We start from the raw sequence: 18,707 nt of genomic DNA, 5'->3' as shown, positions 1-18,707 counted from the left end.
CTGTTTCCTTTCCATGGACAGGAATTTTTCTGTATACTTTTCCATCTTTTCCACTGATATCTAGAGTAGTTCCAAAAATTCAGATGGAATCCCTCAAGATCATTATGGTGTCTCCCTTCTGGTCCAGGCAACAGTGGTTTTCCCTTCTTTTGGAAATGGCCAGGATCAATTACAACAAGCTTTCTCACAGGATGGATCAACTTACACAAGAATAGGGTGTTTGAAACACCCAGATATCAGCTGACTTTAGTTGACTGTCTGGATGATAAGGTCTTAATTCCATTTAGGCACATGTTTACTGAGGACATGCAGCAGGTACTAACGGAGGCAAGAAAGCCTAATACTAGAAAATCATATATTAGCAAATGGAAAAGGTTTTCTAGTTGGTTCCAAAAACATAACCAGCACCCATTCAGGGCTAGTGCCTCTCTGGTTTTACAATATTTGTGTGAGTTACTATCTTATGACCTTTCTTACTCCTATATCAAGGTTCATTTGTTGGCCATATAAGATCTGTCCATGGATCCCCCCTCTTCCAATGCATTCGCATGTGAAAATGTTTTTGAAGTGGGTTGTGGATAAGAGACCACCAGAAACACCTGTGACTCCTACTCACATTCTTAATTTTGTGTTAGGGGAGCTAACTTGCTCCATTTGAAGCAGCTCATCAGGGTGACACGAGGTTCTTAATATGAAGAACAGTTTTACTGATTGCTTTGACATCTGCAGGAAGGGCATCTGAGTTGCAGGTTCTTACTGTGAGTCATCCCTGCCTTATTTTCCGCAGAGACAGAGTTTTATTGAGAACAATCCCTTTTAATGCCTAAAGTGATATCTGAGTTTACTTTAAGACAAACTATCCATCTCCATGTTTTCTTTCCTGGACTATAAAATGAGGAAGAATGGATACTCCATACCTTGGATGGGATGTCTACAGACAACTCAGGCATTATCTTTGTAGAACAAAATCTTTAAGATCTTTGAATCATTTGTTAATTTCTTATGAAGGTAAGAAGAATGGACAACCTTTGTCAAAACAGATTATTTCCAAATGTTTGCCTTAGGCAATCACCTTTTGTTACTGTTATCATAACAAAATGATTCTAGACAGGGTCATGACTTACTCTACCAGGGCCTTGTGTTCATTTATTGCTGTTTGGAAAAGGATGGAGTCCAGAAGTATTCTAGTAGAAGCAGCTTGGTCCTCTGTACCTACTTTTACAAAGCAATACAAGCTTGATTCCTTTTCTAGGTCTAGATCAAGCTTTGCCAGGATCATTCTTCATGGGCTCCTGGACCTTTCCCTTCCACATCCCAAATGTGATGAACATAGTACATTTGTGTAAGTTAAACTTACCATAACAGTAGATGTTTGAATGATCATTGATGTAGTAGCCACTCCCTCCTTCTATCCTTTTTTTTTTTGCAAGTATGTTGTTTTGCCATGATGTGGATATATATATTTTTTACTTCTAGCTATGACCTCTCTCAGTTGGCATGAAAGTTCTGAAGGGCTTGGCTCTTAAATCTATATTTTCAGACAGCTCAACTTGATCTGCCTAATGGTTTGGGGATGTGGAAGGTGCCCTGACGCTTTGGAAGCTGACTGACTTGCTATCATAGCTTTGGCAGGATATAACCCACATAACTTAGGCTACTGCAGCAGTGATTATTTGAACATCTATTGTTATGGTAGGTTTACTTACACAACAGTACTATCCTACCAAAACCAAAGACGATCTAAAAAAAAAAAAAAAAAAAAACACCTCAGATTGACTATATGCCCTATCTTCTGTTTTCCCCTTCCCACCCTGGGAACTCAGTAAAGATTTCCCAAAGTCTAGGACTTTATTTTTCCATGTGGCACCAGATAACATCAGACACATGGATTCAGAATTATTCAAAAGTGCTACGAGTAGCAATGGAATTCCTTTTTCCTTTCCAATGGATCCTTCTCCACTCATCCAGTCAGCCCCCACTTATTTCTGCCTGTTCTAGATCAAATGCTATCTGTCTGATAGATCCTATTCCTCCAGCTCAAATAAAGAAAATATTTTACTCAAGAGTATTTCTGGTGCCAATGAAAGAAAAAACATGGAGACCTGTCTTAGACCTTTATTTTCTAAATCTTCACATCTAGATTCCAAAATTCAAAATGCTGTCTGTATGGTCTGTTACCTTTAATGCCTCCTTCCAGTTTTCTAGTAGTTCTAGATTTAAAAGATGCTTACCATCACATTCCAATTCTAAAAGATTTTAGGTTATTATAAAGATTTTCTGTCTGGTTACCTTTTCAGCTTTCAGACCTTCCCTTTGGGCTGTCAAGAGCTCCAAGAGCATTTACAAAGTATGTAGCAGCTCATTGCAGGTTATAGGATATTCACATCTTTCCATATCTCAGTGACTTCCGTATTTTTCCAGTCTCTTTCAGGAGCTGTCAAGATTCTCTTTCTTGGGTAGTTAACATTTTTCTCAACCTGGATTTCAAGTGAACCTAGAGAAATCCTTTCTTATTCCATTTCCTAAATACATTCCTGATGATCCTTCCTCAGGACAAAGTGGAATTCTGCAAGGAATAGGTTATGACTTTTTCCAACCAGATTCTGACAACTGCTAGGGAATGCCTCAAGATTATAGGTTTTCTGGTTTCTATAATTTTCATGACTCCTTTACCAAGACTTCACATCAAAAAAATTCAGTGGTTCATAAAATCAGTTTAGACCCAGCATCAGCACCCTCTTATCTTTTCAGATCTTAGTGCTGGGTTTTGTAAAAAAAAAAAAAAAAAAGGAGATACTCTGTTGTTTGAATCAGTTGTCTCTCGAACCAGGTCTGCCTTTTTTCCCTTTCACCCCCTACTTAGTCTGCAATCACAATGCCTCAGAATTTGCTTGGGGTAGCTTTATCTAAGTGGGTGAATTCCAGGGTCTGTGGAACAATCAGTCCAAACTGAAATACATAAATGTCAAAGAAATTAAGGAACAAATAAAAGCTCTCAAATCTTTGGATTCCAGTTCTGATATAAGTAATCACAAACAACACCGTAGTATGTAAACAAACACGAGAGGAGTAAATCCTACCCCCATTGGAGACTAGCTGGGGTAGCTTGGGAACAAGCAATTCAACACAATGTGAAACACCAGGCTACTTGCATCATGTCAGAGCAGAATATTATAGCAGCCAAGCTGAGCAGGACCAGTACAGACCCCCCCCCCCCAAGAATGGAAGTTACTCATATGGATCTTCGAGGAATTGTTCCAGCTGTGGGAAGCTCCTAAAGTAGAGCTGTTTACCTACATTCAAAACAGACACTTAAAGAACTTTTGCTCCAGCACACCTTGTACAAAGGCTTGGTAGCTGGATGCCTTTTCATTCCCATGGTCTGAGATGTTTCTAAATGCCTTTCTATCCTTTCTTCTGATAACCAGAGTTCTTCTAAAGATCCAGAAGACCTCTTCAAGGATAATTTTGGTAATCCCCATTTGACACAGTTCTCCTTCTTTTGAAAATGGCCAAGGGCAATTGAGACAAGCTTACTTAGAGAATGGACTTATTCACATAGCACAGGAGTTGTTTGATCCACTTCAGCCATCAATTTTTTCAACTCATTACCTGGCTAATGCAATTTTAATGTTTTTTTTAGGCACCGTTTTTCTGAGGAAGTGCAGCAGGTATCAAAGGGGGCTAAGAAACTTACTGCTAGAAAACCATATATGACTAAGATTTTCTAGTTGGTGCCAAGGCAAGAACCAGGATCCTTTTAAAGCTGAGACACCTCTGGTTGTATAGTATTTGTGCACGTTATTATCCTCTGGCCTTTCTCACTCTTCTTTCAAGATACACCTCTCAGTCATCTCTGTTCTTTGGCCCATGGATCCCCTCTTTCTACTCTGCCTCAATTGAAACTATTTTTGAAACGGTGTTTACATATCTGTCCACCTAGATGACAGATGTCTCCTTTTTGGGATCTTAATTTTGTACTAGAGAAACTGACAGTCTTTTCTTTTGAACCTGTTCATGAGAATTATTTGAAGTTCTTATCTTGGAAAACACTCTGACTTCTGCAAGAGGAGTATCTGAGTTACAAACTCTTATGGTGATTCAGCCCTATCTTATCTTTCACAAAGTTATAAGTTGGTTCACAAGTTACAGTGAGTCAGGCTGTTCATCTCTCTGTTTTCTTTTAAGAACCAAAAATAAATAAATTCTATATACTCTGGATGTCCACAGGCAACTCAGACTTTACATCTATAGGACAAAACCCTTCAGGAATATTAACCAACTATTTCTTATGAAAGTTAGAAAAAGAGAGTTAAAATGAAAAATTTCTAAATGGTTGTCTCATTATATTGTTTTTTTTTTTGTTATTTACACTATAATAAGACACTTACAGGCAAAGCCAGGGCACACTCTACATAGTTTTTGGCAATTTATGTGGCTTTCTTTGGAAATTTATGTGGCTGTTTTTGGAAAGGGTGGACCCTATAAATATCCTAGAGACATCAACTTGGTCTTCTATACACACATTTACCAAGCACTACAAGCTGGATTTTTTCTCTACATAAAGGCCAGAGCAGGGTTTGCTAGGACAATGCTCCAAAGGTTGCTATTTATCCCATCTAGTGTGGGCTACTGAAATAGTGATCTAATAATGAACACTGGACAATTGTGTAAGCAAACTTACCATAACAGTGGATGGCTGAGTAAGTCACTGTTGCAAAACAAACACCCTCCTTCCGTCTCCCTTTTTTTTGTTGATTTTTATGACATGGCGTGAGTTTTGTGTCATTCCATTCTTCTCCTGGAACATACCTATCTGGCAAGAATCTAGCATCCCTGGTTCTGAGGCAAGAAAACTCTGAGAGTTTTGGTGCCTTAACCACTGCTTTTATACAACTCTCCTTGATCTCTACATCAGTTAGGGTATGTGGAAGGTGCCCTAACATTTTGCAAGCTAGCCCTTCATCTGATCCTTGGCAAGATACACCCCACATAGCTTAGGCTACTACAGCGGTGATATAGGGAAATGTCTACTGTTATGGTGAGTTTATTTACACAATTGTACCTTTACCCCTTTCCTCACTTTTGTGCAATCTGACAGTTGGTATTTTTAAATAAAAGGGGATGGGGGGCACTGTATAAATGGGAATCCAGCAGGGCTTGCTCCTTAAAAACACAGATTCATGTCAACTCATGAGTTTTAAATCAAAGGTCATTCAGATGAAAAAAATTCTAAAAATAGCTTTCTGCAATCATCAAATAAGTCTATTTTTGCACAAACACACACACACACACACACACACACACACACACACACACACACACACACACACATATATATATATATATATATATATATATATATACACACACACACACACACACACACACACACACACACACACACACATATACAGACATTCATACATTCACACATGCACAGATGCCACACACATATATAAAATGCATCATAGATCAAATCATAGAAACAAAACGCCAAAGGCACCAAAAAATACTTGAAATAGTCCAAGGCACCCATAAGACGAACTTAGCCACTGATATAAGGATAATTCTAACGTTATTCAACCAAAAAAAATAAAAAAACATAAATGCTCTCTTTACACAGTACCTTTTCATTAAAACCTTCATCAGATGTGGACTTGCATGTAGCCAAAATCCTTTTATACCTCTATTTCCCATCATTTCAATTAACTAAGACACAATTAAAGTTTAAAGATACAGTGAAAATTGAATATTCAAGCCTACTTATCTAAAATAACATACTGGTACAACACATTCACCTAAAACCTATTAACAAATGTTAAAACATGTTAAAAAATCATATACAGTTTCTTAAAACTTCAAAAACAATTTATAAATAGCTTAAATAGAGTAAAAAACTAAATAGATCCATTCCTATTAAAACTACATATAAAATGCATGAATTGACAATAAAAAAAAAACTTGCATTTGAGCTCCTGCTAGTGATCTTTTTAAGTACTACACGTTTAAGATCTCAGTAACATCATTCTATATTAGAACCCAGATCCTTGAAACATAAAAATGTCTATAACACCATCTTGTTTGAAACTTATGAATAAGTTTGCATAAAAAGTATTTATATAAAAAGGTACAAGGGAATTATAAATATATTAAAAAAACAAGTTCAACTGTGGTGGTGGTGCTGCGGTAGCATTGTCGCCTCACAGTAAGACGTTGTCCTGTTCAATTCTCAGCTAGAACATCTTCTGTGTGGAGACATGCGTGAATGAGCGTTCCTTCGTTGAAGGGTGTTCGTCAGTGCCGGCAACTCGGCACGTAAAAATCTACTGCCAATCATTAATGGACCGGAGTTCCGCTGTGGCGACTCCTAACCGGGAAAAGCCGAAAGACACAACATTAAAAAAACAGGTTCAACCATGTACTTATACCAAAATGTAACAAAATTAATCATAACTTAGCAGATCTAATTTTTAGTAAGGGAACTATGGAGATATTTTCATTCAGTCCTGGAGGCATATTGGCCTGTAACGTGACCTGCTACCATAGTTCCCTATATTCGATCCTTGCTTCCCATAGTTTCCTTATTACAAATTAGATCCGCTAAGTTATGATTACATTTTGTATTTGTTATTGTTACATTTTGTTGTAAGTACATGGTTGAACCTTTTTTTTAATATCTTTATAATTCTCTTGTACCTTTTTATATAAATACTTTTTATGCAAACTTATTCATACGTTTCAAACAAGATGGTGTTATATACATTTTTATGTTTCAAGGATCTGGGTTCTAATACAGAATGCTGTTACTGAGGTCTTGCACATGTAGTACTTAAAAAGGTCACTAGAGGGAGTGCAAATGCAAGTTTTTTTAGTGTCAATTCATGCATTTTATATGTAGTTTTAATAGGAATGGCTTTATTTATTTTTTTACTCTATTTAAGGTATTTATAAATTGTTTTTGAAGTTTTAAGAAACTGTATATGACTTTTTAACATTTTTTTTAAATGTTTTAACATTTGTTAATAGGTTTTAGTTGAACGTGTTGTACCAGTATGTTATTTTAGATAAGTAGGCTTGAATATTCAATTTTCACTGTATCTTTAAACTTTAATTGTGTCTTAGTTAATTGAAATGATGGGAACTAGAGATATAAAATGATTTTGGTTGCATGCAGTCCACATCTGATGAAGGTTTTAACGAAAATGTACTGTATAAAGAGAGCGTTTATGTTTTTTATTTTTTTGGCTGAATAAAGTTTATTATATTAGAAATGTGCACTAACCAAACTCATGAATGAACTGCTTGTTCAGAGGGGAATGTGAGGATGGGCTGACTGCCATTTTGCTGAGGGAGATTTCACTGAAAGTTGATTTCAGCAAATTAAAACTGTTGCCCTTTCTCTGCTGGTATCTGACCTTGGAGTGGATATAGTGACTTTCAGCGAATATGTTTCTCACCATTATCTGTCAGGGAAATGTCATGTGGTAAATAATCAGGAATCCATTTAGATGCTATGTAAAGTCCAGTGTAAGCATTGCCAGTTCAAAAACCTAGAGCACAAGTGAGAGGAAAACAGAGGAGACATAGCAAAAGAACATTACTGCGGAACCAAAATTTCTTGGGATTGGTGCTAAAACTAACTACTTTTAGCTAGAACTAACCAGTTTTTTAGTTTCAGCACTCAAAACTATTTCCTTGTGCTCAGCACTTGCTCAGAACTTGTTGTAAGCGCGAAATAAACTACAGATTACTACAGCACTCGACTTTCCTCACTTGTCAAGAGGAAAACAGTTCTTAGTACTTAAATTAATAAGCACCGATCTAGGCATGTCCATGGGTCAGCTCCAGGTGTTTTCTCCTGTCCACCTGATGAATTTGGGCATCTTGGGGCAATGTAGCAATTGCCTCTTGCACACTGACAACCCACTCCTCCTACCACCCAACACTACAACCTGTGAGAGATGCTCTTATAGAGCCAAACTGCTAGCCAAGCTCTCTCCTGCCATGACTGGACTAGACAGTCAAGAGGAGAAGGTTAACACCTGCACCACACCACACTCAACACAGTCCTTCAAAACCCACATTACCAAAACCCACACATAGAAACACAAAGGACACACCCACATTCACGGAGGCTCTCAATAAAAATCTGCCCAAGCAACAGAGACCTCCCAAGCTGGAACACAGACAACCACCATCCCCCAACACTACCCAAATGACACATAGACCACAAAATCAGTGTGCCACTCAACCTCAGCCCATAAGACAAAACAACTTACCCAACACGCTAGTCATAGGTGACTCTATAGTCAGGCATACTGATGTCCCACTCACCAGGCTAAACAAGGAGAAAGTTACTGTCAGCTGCCTATCGGGTGCCATGATCCGCCACAAAATGCACGCACTCAGTTCACTCCACAACAAGTACAAATATGACTCTGTCATTGTTCATGCTGGTGTGAATGACCTGAGACATACCTCCCTGGACTACATGAAAAGAGACATGGAGGAGCTCTCAGATCTTGTAGCCCAGGCAGGTATGACCCTAGCCCTGAGTAGCATCCTGCCATCACCAAGAATGATACCACACTACAAGGACAAAATAATTGACTTCAACATTTGGCTAAGGTTCTGGTGTCATTCTAAGGGGATCCAGTATCTGTCTGCCTGGGACAACATGGTTGACAGACCATGATGCTTTGCCAGAGATGACCTGCACCTGTCACCCCTGGGATTCCAGATACTGGCTAAGGCTCTTGCCACCCCATATAGTGCCTTTTTTAGGCAAGGTTCAAATGCTAAATTCACCACCATAACAGGTACAAGCAAGCAAACTCTGAGGGTAATGCTACTCAATGCTGGAAGTCTAAACCTCAAAATGCACTCATTCGAGGCACTCCTTAAAATGGAGAACATCAACATCTGTGCAGTGACAGAGACCTGGTTCAAGGCTCCAGAGAGCACCCCTGCATTACCAGGCTATAATTCATACCACACCTTTCGGCCACCTAACCTGGACTGAAACACTAAAGGTGGAGGCCTGTCCATATTCATTAAAAATATCCACACCTCCAGGCTAGTTGCTCAACATAATGCATCCGAAATTATCCAAGTGCAACTAACATTGGGCAAGACTGCAATCCAGGTTGTAGCTTGTAACAGATCCCCCACCATGCCCCAGGATTCCTACTATTCATTTCTTAAGATACTGGAAAATATTAAGGTACAACCCAATAGCTTAATTATGGGCGATTTCAACTACCCCACCATCAACTGGGAAAACTACTCATGTACCAACTCATTTGCTCAACGTTTTCTGGAATTCATAAATTCCAATGCCTTGGATCAGCTTGTCCACACAACCACCAGGGGCAGCAAAATCCTGGAGCTGGTCATTGCTAATATGGGTAACTGGTGTTCCATGCCAGAGGTCAACTCCTCGCTGGTCAGATCCGACCACAAGCTAATCGCCCTAGACATCCATATCCCATCCCCACCCCCATTAAGAAAACCACCATCAAAAACTACTCCAAAGCCAACTTCATGCTTCTTAAGATAGAACTGGCAAACTTTGTGACAGCCATGCAGACGGAAATGGAGGTATGACTGCTGAATCTTACACATGTGCACTGTATAAGCACATACATGAGTGCATGTATCGTGCCATCCTCAAGAGAACCAAGACGCTATCCTCCAAAAAAAGGAAGACAATCTGGTCGTCCCCTGCCATAAACAAACGCTACAACAGAAGGAAGAAGCTGTTGCAAAAAAGAGTAAAATCCCAAGATTGGAGGAACTCCCTGGTCGGCCTCAGCAAGTAACTGAGATCCCTTATAAAATCCTCCAAAGCCAGTTATGAAAATAAAATCGCCACTGATTTCAAAGACAACCACAAAGCATTCTACAGCTAAGTCAAGAATCTCAATGGCAACACTCAGATCTGCTCTTAGCTACAGCGCAATGGCACTAAATATACAGACCCAACCGATACTGCCAACATCCTGGCAGATAGGTTCAGTTCTAACTTTACCACCGTCTCACCCTAAAAGGGCCCATCTTAATACCGGAAGAATGTAAAGCCCCTGTAAATCATGGATGAACAAGTAAAGACCGCACTCTCCAAAGCCAAGAACACAGCATCCATGGGACCAGACAACATCCCAGACTGCATCCTGCACGAACTAGAGAACAAACTGGCACTCCACCTAAGTACCATGTTCAATCATAGCCTCACCTCAGGCTATGTACCTACTGAATGGTGCACAGTGATGGTTATCTCACTCCACAACGGGGTTGCCACCACGGACTCTGGAAACTACCACCCCATTAGCCTGATAAGCTTGGTATGCAAGGCCATGGAACGTATCATCTTAGAGCTTATAAACAAAGACATAGGTAACCTCCAAACCCTGGATCTCACTCAGTTTGGGTTTGTAAAATGTAGATCATGTCTACTAAACCTGATTGCCTTCTTTCTTTGAAGCAGTCACTAGAGCCATAGACGAGGGCAAGGTAGTGCACACAGCCTGTCTTGACCTCGCCAAGGCTTTCAATACCATCCCCCACTCTGGAATTATAGATTAACTCACTAAACTGGGCATAAATCCCTATGTCACAAGATGGGTGGCCAACTGGCTCAGTGACAGAACCCACACAGTAAAAGTAGCTGACTCTAAGTCCGACTTCAGACCAGTGATGAGTGGAGTACCACAGGGTTCAGTCCTGGGTCCTCTCCTGCTCGGCATCTACGTCTCTGAAGTGCAGGCCAACACAGAAGGTCTTTGACTAACAAAGTTCGCAGATGACTGCAAATTTGGAGCCATAATAGAATCAAGTAATGATGTAGACATTCTACAAAATGGCCTCAAGAGACAGATGCTTGGTGTCAAAGTCATGGCCTCAAGCCCAATGCCAAAAAGTGCATTGTCATCACCTTTGGGAAAAACTCAGTACCCATGAACTACCACATAGGCAGTAGCTCACTAAACACTGAAAGTGTGATGAGACCTCAGGACACAGGTGGACAGTAGTCTCTCCTTTGATAACCACATCCCCACAGTAGTCAGGAAATCCTTCTACGTGGCACACCTCATCACAAAAGGGTTCTCCTCTAGAAAAAAGGAGGTCATTGTTCCTCTCTACTCATCCCTCATCAGACCCATTATAGAGTACAATGCCCGTTTAGCATGTATCTCACAAGACACTTACAACAATTGGAAAGGCCACAGAAATACCTCACTAAGAGGATTAGTGGCCTCAAACAGATGCCATACGCAGACCGTCTCAAAAACTCCAGCACTACTCCATCGCATATCGTCTACTCAGAGGCGATCTCTGCCTAACATACAAAGCTATGTTAAACCCAGAGCTGTTGGATATGCTACACTTAAAGAAATCCCAATCTCTCTGAACTACACGCTCCAGGGATCTAAACCTTGTCACCACAATAAACAGAAAATGCTGGAGGGATAGATTACTGTCCCAGAGACTTCCCATATTCTGGAACAAACTACCCATTCATGTCAAACAAAGCTCCTCATTGGCCCTCTTTAAGAAAATCTTGACGACTGGATGGGAAATAGAAAATTCACCCTGGGGATCACTTCTGTGGCACTGCTTGACAGGGGCACATGAAAATAATTTTCTTGGGTGGTGAAAGCCAGGAATACTTTTTGGATAGGTTTATATAGGCCCCAGGGCCGATAGCCTAGTACCTACCTATGAACCTATTAGCAGCAATGACATTTCTGCTGGCAACTGCAATAAAAAAGCCATTTTTAGTGATTTATATTAAAAATAGGAAAGTGGTCACTCCAGCATTATCTGGTCAATCAGTTAATTACAGAGATGCTGCTTCCCTACTTTATTTTGAAGAATCCCTGTACTTGGGACTTGAACGTTATCATTACTAAGCTTGCTTTTTCTCCATTTGATTCAGTAGTTGGTAGGTTTGTCTTTTAAAAAATACTTTTCTTGGTTGCCATTTCCTTGCCTACACAGTCTTGGAGCTTCAGGCCATTATCTGGTCTTTCACAAGGAGTGTATGTCCCTTAAACCATACCCACATTTTCTGCCAAATATGTTTGAACTGTTTTATCATTCATCTCCCTGTTTTCTTTTTGGGGTAGAAGTGAAAAAAAGCTACCCATCTCACCCTGAATATGCACTGCCTGCTCAGTTGTACCTGATATGATTACATTAGGTTAAGAAAACAAAATAACTGCTCATCTACTTTGCCCCAAGGATGGAAGACAGTTGCAAGCAGACACTATCTAAGTGGACTGACAACAGCAAACTGCTAGCTGGAAAATGCTGCTGCTGTCAAAGGCCACTCTACCAGTGGTGTGGCATCTCCTATTACTTGCTTCAAATGTCTCTTGCATGCATTTGTGCAGTAGCCAGTTGATCTTCGTTCACAATTTCAGTGAGAATTAAGGCATGGACAGTTGCTGTAGGAGTTTGGTCTCCTTTGGTATGCCATTGCTTCTGTACTCAGCTTTCAGAGCTTTTACTTCTTGGCTGCTCTCTGGTTCTTGAAATCCTAAGGATTTTACTGCTTATGATTCTGCTGAGTATTAGGTTCACTAATGAGGGTCACTGATGTTAGATATACTAGATGTGGTTTTAGTGTACCAGTTTATCTATAAATGGGTCTTACTCAGTGAGTCACAAATCCCCTCCCACTAGCCCATGTGTTTGGCAGCTCCTCCATCTAGCAGTTGATGTTGAAATTTCATGTAAGCTGGGCAATAACATATTTATATATCCTTGTATCAATGCAAGTGCTAGACCTTCATTGTTTTCTTCATTTGCAGAAGTATGCTGTTTTAGTAGTTGGGGTATATCAGTGGGCTCTGGGACTAGGACTATTCCCTAAATTCCACACAGCATCATGAAATGAGCCAATAAAGGGTATGCATGCACCAAATCATGAGAGTTTGAGAAAAACACTGATGAATTGGAGAGGGTGGAATAATAATCCAACTGTAAGCCATTAGAAAAGATCTCCATAAATTATCTGATGTGATAGGAACATGTCTGTTTTTTCTCATTACTGGTACGACTGACTTGCTACCTTTCTCTGTAATTTCACCTTGGGATGACACCACTGTCACATCATAGAGTATTCTTATATCATAGCCTCAAGTCTCTTGTCCTTTGACGTGGAAGATATACACTTGACACCCAATATTGTGTTACTATAAATAGACATAAGTCACATACTGAAAGAAACCAGGAGACCTTTGACTACAAATGTACACCTGTCCAAGTGGAAAAGATTGTCCTCCGATTCTCAAAAGCAAGACATTCATCAATAGTCTTTAAAATTATCCAAATTGCAACATTACTCATAACACTTTTTTATAAGACAATGTACATTGGAGGATAGTAGATAGATTGAAGGCAAATAAAACATACACATTTCCTTCTTTGAATAGATCTTGATGGATAGCATGGACCCTAAACAGTAGAAATGCAACCAAGACCAAGAAGTGTAACATAAGGTATCTTTATAAAATGCTGTTGGCCTCCATAGAGACCCATATGAATAAATATGAAATCCTAGAGGAGCAGTCATTAAATAGGCTAACCTATTTTATTATTTTTTATTATTCCCAAAATGTACAAGTTCCCCAAAAATTAGAATATTTGACCAACAGTGTTAGTTTAAATACTTTTATACTCCATTAAAATTAAGCAGGATGTACAATAATATGAATCCCTTATGCTGGAGGCACCCCCCTGGGGAACTGGGAGATTGGTTCCATTTATTTTGAGACTGCACTAAATTAGAACTCTTCTCCAGAAGATTTGGGATGTAATTGGTACAGATTTACTGCCACTAACAAGGTTTCCATACTACTACTACTGTTTTTTTTTTTCTTTAATTTGTTTGGTCCCCTTAACATCATTCAACCAGATTGATTCCCCAGTGACCCACGTCCATGCCAGGTCTACCAGCTAATCTCCTACCCCCATGGTCTTACTCTGGTATTGCCGAGCCAGTCATGGATCCTAAAGACACCCTATGGGCTTGGCCATATTTGCAATTATCTGGATTTTTTTCTTTATATGCCCTACCCACTCCCTGCCCTGCCTCCCACACTCACCAGTTACATACAAGGGCAACTACCCTCTTTGGACCATGCTTCCCCTTAGGGAGAGTCATCGACAAATGCCCCTATCCAGGATGGGCTCACCCATCATGCTTTGCTGTAAGGTTTCATTACTTCTTGAGCATTTCTGGGGGTTGTACAAGGGGTTCCCCTAAGCTAAGACTCTTGAAATAAATTTTAATAGTTTTAAAAAAGTGTTACTAAATGATGGAAAACCAGAATTCCACTCATATTCCAGGAGCTAGTAAATTTAATGAAGGACCTCTTACAACTCTTACAATTGGAACTTTTCATATGAGACCCATATGTGAAACTTTTTTTTTTTTTTTAGCAAAATTGGTTAATATGTTCATTACAGTGTCTTCAGTACTCTGTAGGGGTTGACTCTGGGAAAGGGCGCAAGGATGTCTATCTTATTTGAACCGTATAGAAGTTATAAATGTTCTTGTTGCTAATATATTACTGGAGTTGTAACATTAATATAGAAATAACCCACACCTGGGTGTGGGTAATGCGGGATTTAACCATGGTTGGCGTGGTTTGGTCCCGAGGGACCAAACAAAGACAACCATGGTTAAATCCCGCATTACCCAGAAGTGGGTTATTGCTATTATACTATGATATTATTTAAGAAAAGAAACAATTACTTTTCTTAAATAATGGCATTGTATAATGCCTCTTTGCTGCCCTTCCGCAGCTGTCTGGCATCTGGCAGTTCTGATGTACTGTGCATGCCTCGCGGTACATCAGAGCTGTGGCCAAAAACAGAGAAAGCAAGATCTCCGTTGCTTTTTATTGTTTCACTATGTTAAATGGGTTTAACATAGCAAGACAGCTTTAAAATAAGCAACGGAGATGTCCGTTGCTTATTTTAAAGCTGTCTCGCTATGTTAAACCCATTTAACATAGCAAACAGTAAAGCAATGGAGATCTTGCTTTCTCCGTTTTAAACCTGTCTCGCTATGTTAAATGGGTTTATCGTAGCGAGACAGCTTTAAAATAAGCAACGGACATCTCCGTTGCTTATTTTAAAGCTGTCTCGCTATGTTAAACCCATTTAACATAGCGAGACAGGTTTAAATAAAAAGCAACAGAGAAAGCAAGATCGCCGTTGCTTTTTATACACTGTGTCGCTATGTTAAAGGAGTTTAACATAGCGAGACAGCTTTAAAAAAAGAGATCTCCGTTTTTTTTTTTTAAGTCTGTGCCGCTATGTTAAACTCTTTTAACATAGCGAGACAGCGTTTTAAAAAAAGACTTATACTAATGGAAAAAGTCCGGGCGACCGGACCTTTTTCCATTAGTATAAGTCGATTTACAACGTGCACGCTAGCCAATCAGTGTGCACGTTTTGGAATATTAATAGGGGGTCATGGTATAATAATAATGTTTTAACCTGTTATGTCTTTTAAAGGGGAGTGGTTTTATTGAATGGTTTTGAGTCATTTTCTCTTGGGAATAACATACAGATTTTCAGGGATAGAAATGTTTATCAAAGTATTGCTTTAGTAGGGTGTTGTTCAAATATATTTAGTATTACATATTGCTTATCATATGAGATTTTTAAGACTTGTGCTTGTATATAGTTAGGACTATTTTTATAAAAAACTTTTTGTCACTTTTTTGTCATTAATGTAGAGTAAATAATGTTATGTCTTGTGCAGGTGGCATATGTTGTATACTTTAGAACTAGTATAACTTGTTTTTGTTCAGAATGTTAATATAAGGGTGTTTAAAAAACATACTTTCTAGTGACAGACTTCATCCAGAAGGATTTCTAGGTCACAGATATGTAATGAGTATGATGAAGTCTTACACAGTACTTCACAGTAACACGGTGTTTGTGAGAACAAAGTCTCCTTTCATGTTTAAACTGATGCCTGCTATTTCAATATGTTTAACATTTTCCAAAAATATGGGAACAATGGGTGGATGGTATACAGTATGCATGTTCACATGCATCTGTCATAGCATTTGGGGAAGCCCATCAAAACATCAGACAGTCATGTCGAAGCACATTCCACAAAGGTTGCTGGCACTTCTGTGTTTTTGTTTAGAAAGATATACGTGAAGCTGTGACGACAAAAATACACACATTTGCAAAGCATTACAAGCTGCATGACCAGTCTAGAGGTAGAAAAGGCTTTGGGGCAAAAATGCTAAAAGGGATACTATAAACCGCAAATCATCATCAAGTTATTTGCGTGCCTAGTCTAAACATGCAATGAGCATGCATCTTCTGGCATTCTTTTAGTCTTCTTTAAATTTCTAGAAATTTCTTTTCTTTATATGCAATATCATGGATCCACTGATATCATGTCACATCATAGAACTGTATTATTTTACATTTTGAATTAAACATTTTCACAAATAAGGCAGTTTGTGTTGTTTTGACTCATTGCTGCAGTTGAAGGTTTTGCTGTATGCATCTTAGTTTTTATTAAAAACTGTTTTTGTGTCATTTCACCCCTTTTTTTCATTTTAACTGACTGGTTATGCATCTGTTCTTCTTTGGAATGCAGTGCTTTACTCCATATCCAGACTGATTTCTCTGGTGTAAATTCTTTCTGCATTAACTTATTTGTACTTAAAATTGTTGGGTTTTTTATTGGGTACTTAATTTATTAATTCTGGCAGTGATATGTGTTGTTAGTGCCACAACACAGGTGCAGAAGTACAACATGCATACCTCTCAAGTGTACCTCATTATGAGGAACATACCTCATTTGGGGTCTTAAAAAGTAAACATTACTCGAAGTTCCTCAAAGTTCCACATTGAAAGACTCTGTCACACATTCAGTGTTAGGATTTTTTTAAGTGAAATCCATTGTAAATAGAAATGAAACATATTAATTCATTAAAATATTTTCTTTATAAGTAAAACCAGCATATTTTTAACCATCCTATGACCTTCCTAGTTGAAGCTGTTAGTAAGCCATTAATATGTGTTCCACATTTTGCCCATTTGTTCCACATTAGGAGGGCTAGTTTTCCTCATTTTTGAGATGGAAGGTTGAGAGCTATGACAACATGTGACACAATAAGTGTTCAAAAAACAGTTAATATGAGAAGCAAAAGCAATGCTTTTTTTTCATCTCATTTGAAGATGCATTTGACACAGTTATATACTATATTATAGCTACCGAGTACATTTCTTTCAGTCAGATTAAGTTTTGCTGTACTGAAGCACAATGTCTCACTCAAATGCTCTATGTAGTGTTAGGGTCATATTACAGGGCTGCTGCCTGGACATCCTAAGCATTCAGCACCATGTAGGCAGCATGCTTTACCATGCTATGAATGTGATAGTGTTTGAGTCCTACTCAGTAATTTAAGCAGTCCAGCAAGATTCTTGATATGTTCCTCAACAAATGGGGGGTTCAGATCCGACCCTCGGTTGCAACTCAGCCACAAACTCTAGACTTTGTATCCAACTCTTGAGCTCCTCCCTCTACCCATAATGCCCTTGTCCATCCCCAGTACCTCAGATGTCATTTGCTGCCATCATGCTTAGTTGAAAATGAACAACACGGCTGCCTAGTTATGCTGAGTACATAAGTTATAATTTCACAGAAATGTTACACTATGTTATACATTTCATTATACTTTTTGGCAGTTCTAACTACTTTAGTGATTATTGCTTAGCCTGTTTTTGAAACATATTTGTCATTATAATACAAAGACTGCAATAATCATGATCACATGGTAGCACTTTAAATTGCTTTTAAAACCATCAGATTGTATACATTTCAGTATTACAAATTAATGATTCATTGAAAGAAAATGCATCTCTACTGTATTTTTCACTACTCATGCGTTTTATCTTTTTTCAGTAAACTTCAGACAAACTTCACCTGGTCAGTACCAGATCCCTTTACAGTGATCCCCAACAGTGGGATGTTGCAGCCAGGCTCAGAGTGCAAGATAAAAGTGCTCTTCCAGCCTCAGGTCGCAATGGTTGTTGAAGAGTTTGCCATTTGTACATTTCGAAACAATGGTGAAAATGAAAAGAGAATTCATTTGCAAGCAATAGGTAAGACTGATGAGCTTTGCATTTTATTTTGCAAAGAAGAACAATATAGCAATGTTAAAGCTTCCAATGTTCTTAAAGTGCATGAACAGTTGTTCATTCACTTTGTTTGTTTTATTTGTCTATGGCCAACATTTGTTTATGTTCTCTTTTTGTCACAGTATTCCCAATAGTATTCCTAGGCCCTGTACATTTTTTGATTCAGTATATTATCCAAGTATTGCCTTGTTTTACACACATGGGCTTAAGTGCACGTGCACACACACACACACACACACACACACACACACACACACACACACACACACACACACACACACACACACACACACACACACACACACACACACACACACACACATTTTCATTTGCACTACAATGTTGGTCACACACACACACATTTTTTACACATTTACACATTTGTTGACACACAATGTCCGACTAGGTTCCAAGCAATGTATTTTCATTTGCATTGTTCTATAATGTTGGTCAGAAGTGTCTTTTAGATCAGTGTACTTTTTCCTCTATTTACTAATATAGTTATTGCTCAACTTTGG

General features: G+C 38.8%; 1 protein-coding gene across 1 annotated transcript in view; it reads left to right on the top strand.

Annotated features, from left to right (window-relative positions):
* The window catches only part of CFAP65 (cilia and flagella associated protein 65), a 2,328,717-nt gene that overhangs the window by 480,569 nt on the left and 1,829,441 nt on the right, over positions 1–18,707 (top strand). Inside the window, exon 6 of the mRNA XM_044075222.1 lies at positions 17,954–18,153. Within this exon, the coding sequence (XP_043931157.1) occupies positions 17,954–18,153 (200 nt within the window). The remainder of the gene's footprint in view (positions 1–17,953; positions 18,154–18,707) is intronic.

Source organism: Protopterus annectens, chromosome 6.part0, assembly GCF_019279795.1.
Source record: "Protopterus annectens isolate FY-2018-M chromosome 6.part0, PAN1.0, whole genome shotgun sequence".
In the NCBI taxonomy this organism is placed as follows: Eukaryota; Metazoa; Chordata; order Ceratodontiformes; family Protopteridae; genus Protopterus; species Protopterus annectens.
The sequence above is the reverse complement of the archived record's forward strand: the minus strand, read 5'-3'. Positions and strand labels throughout refer to the sequence as shown.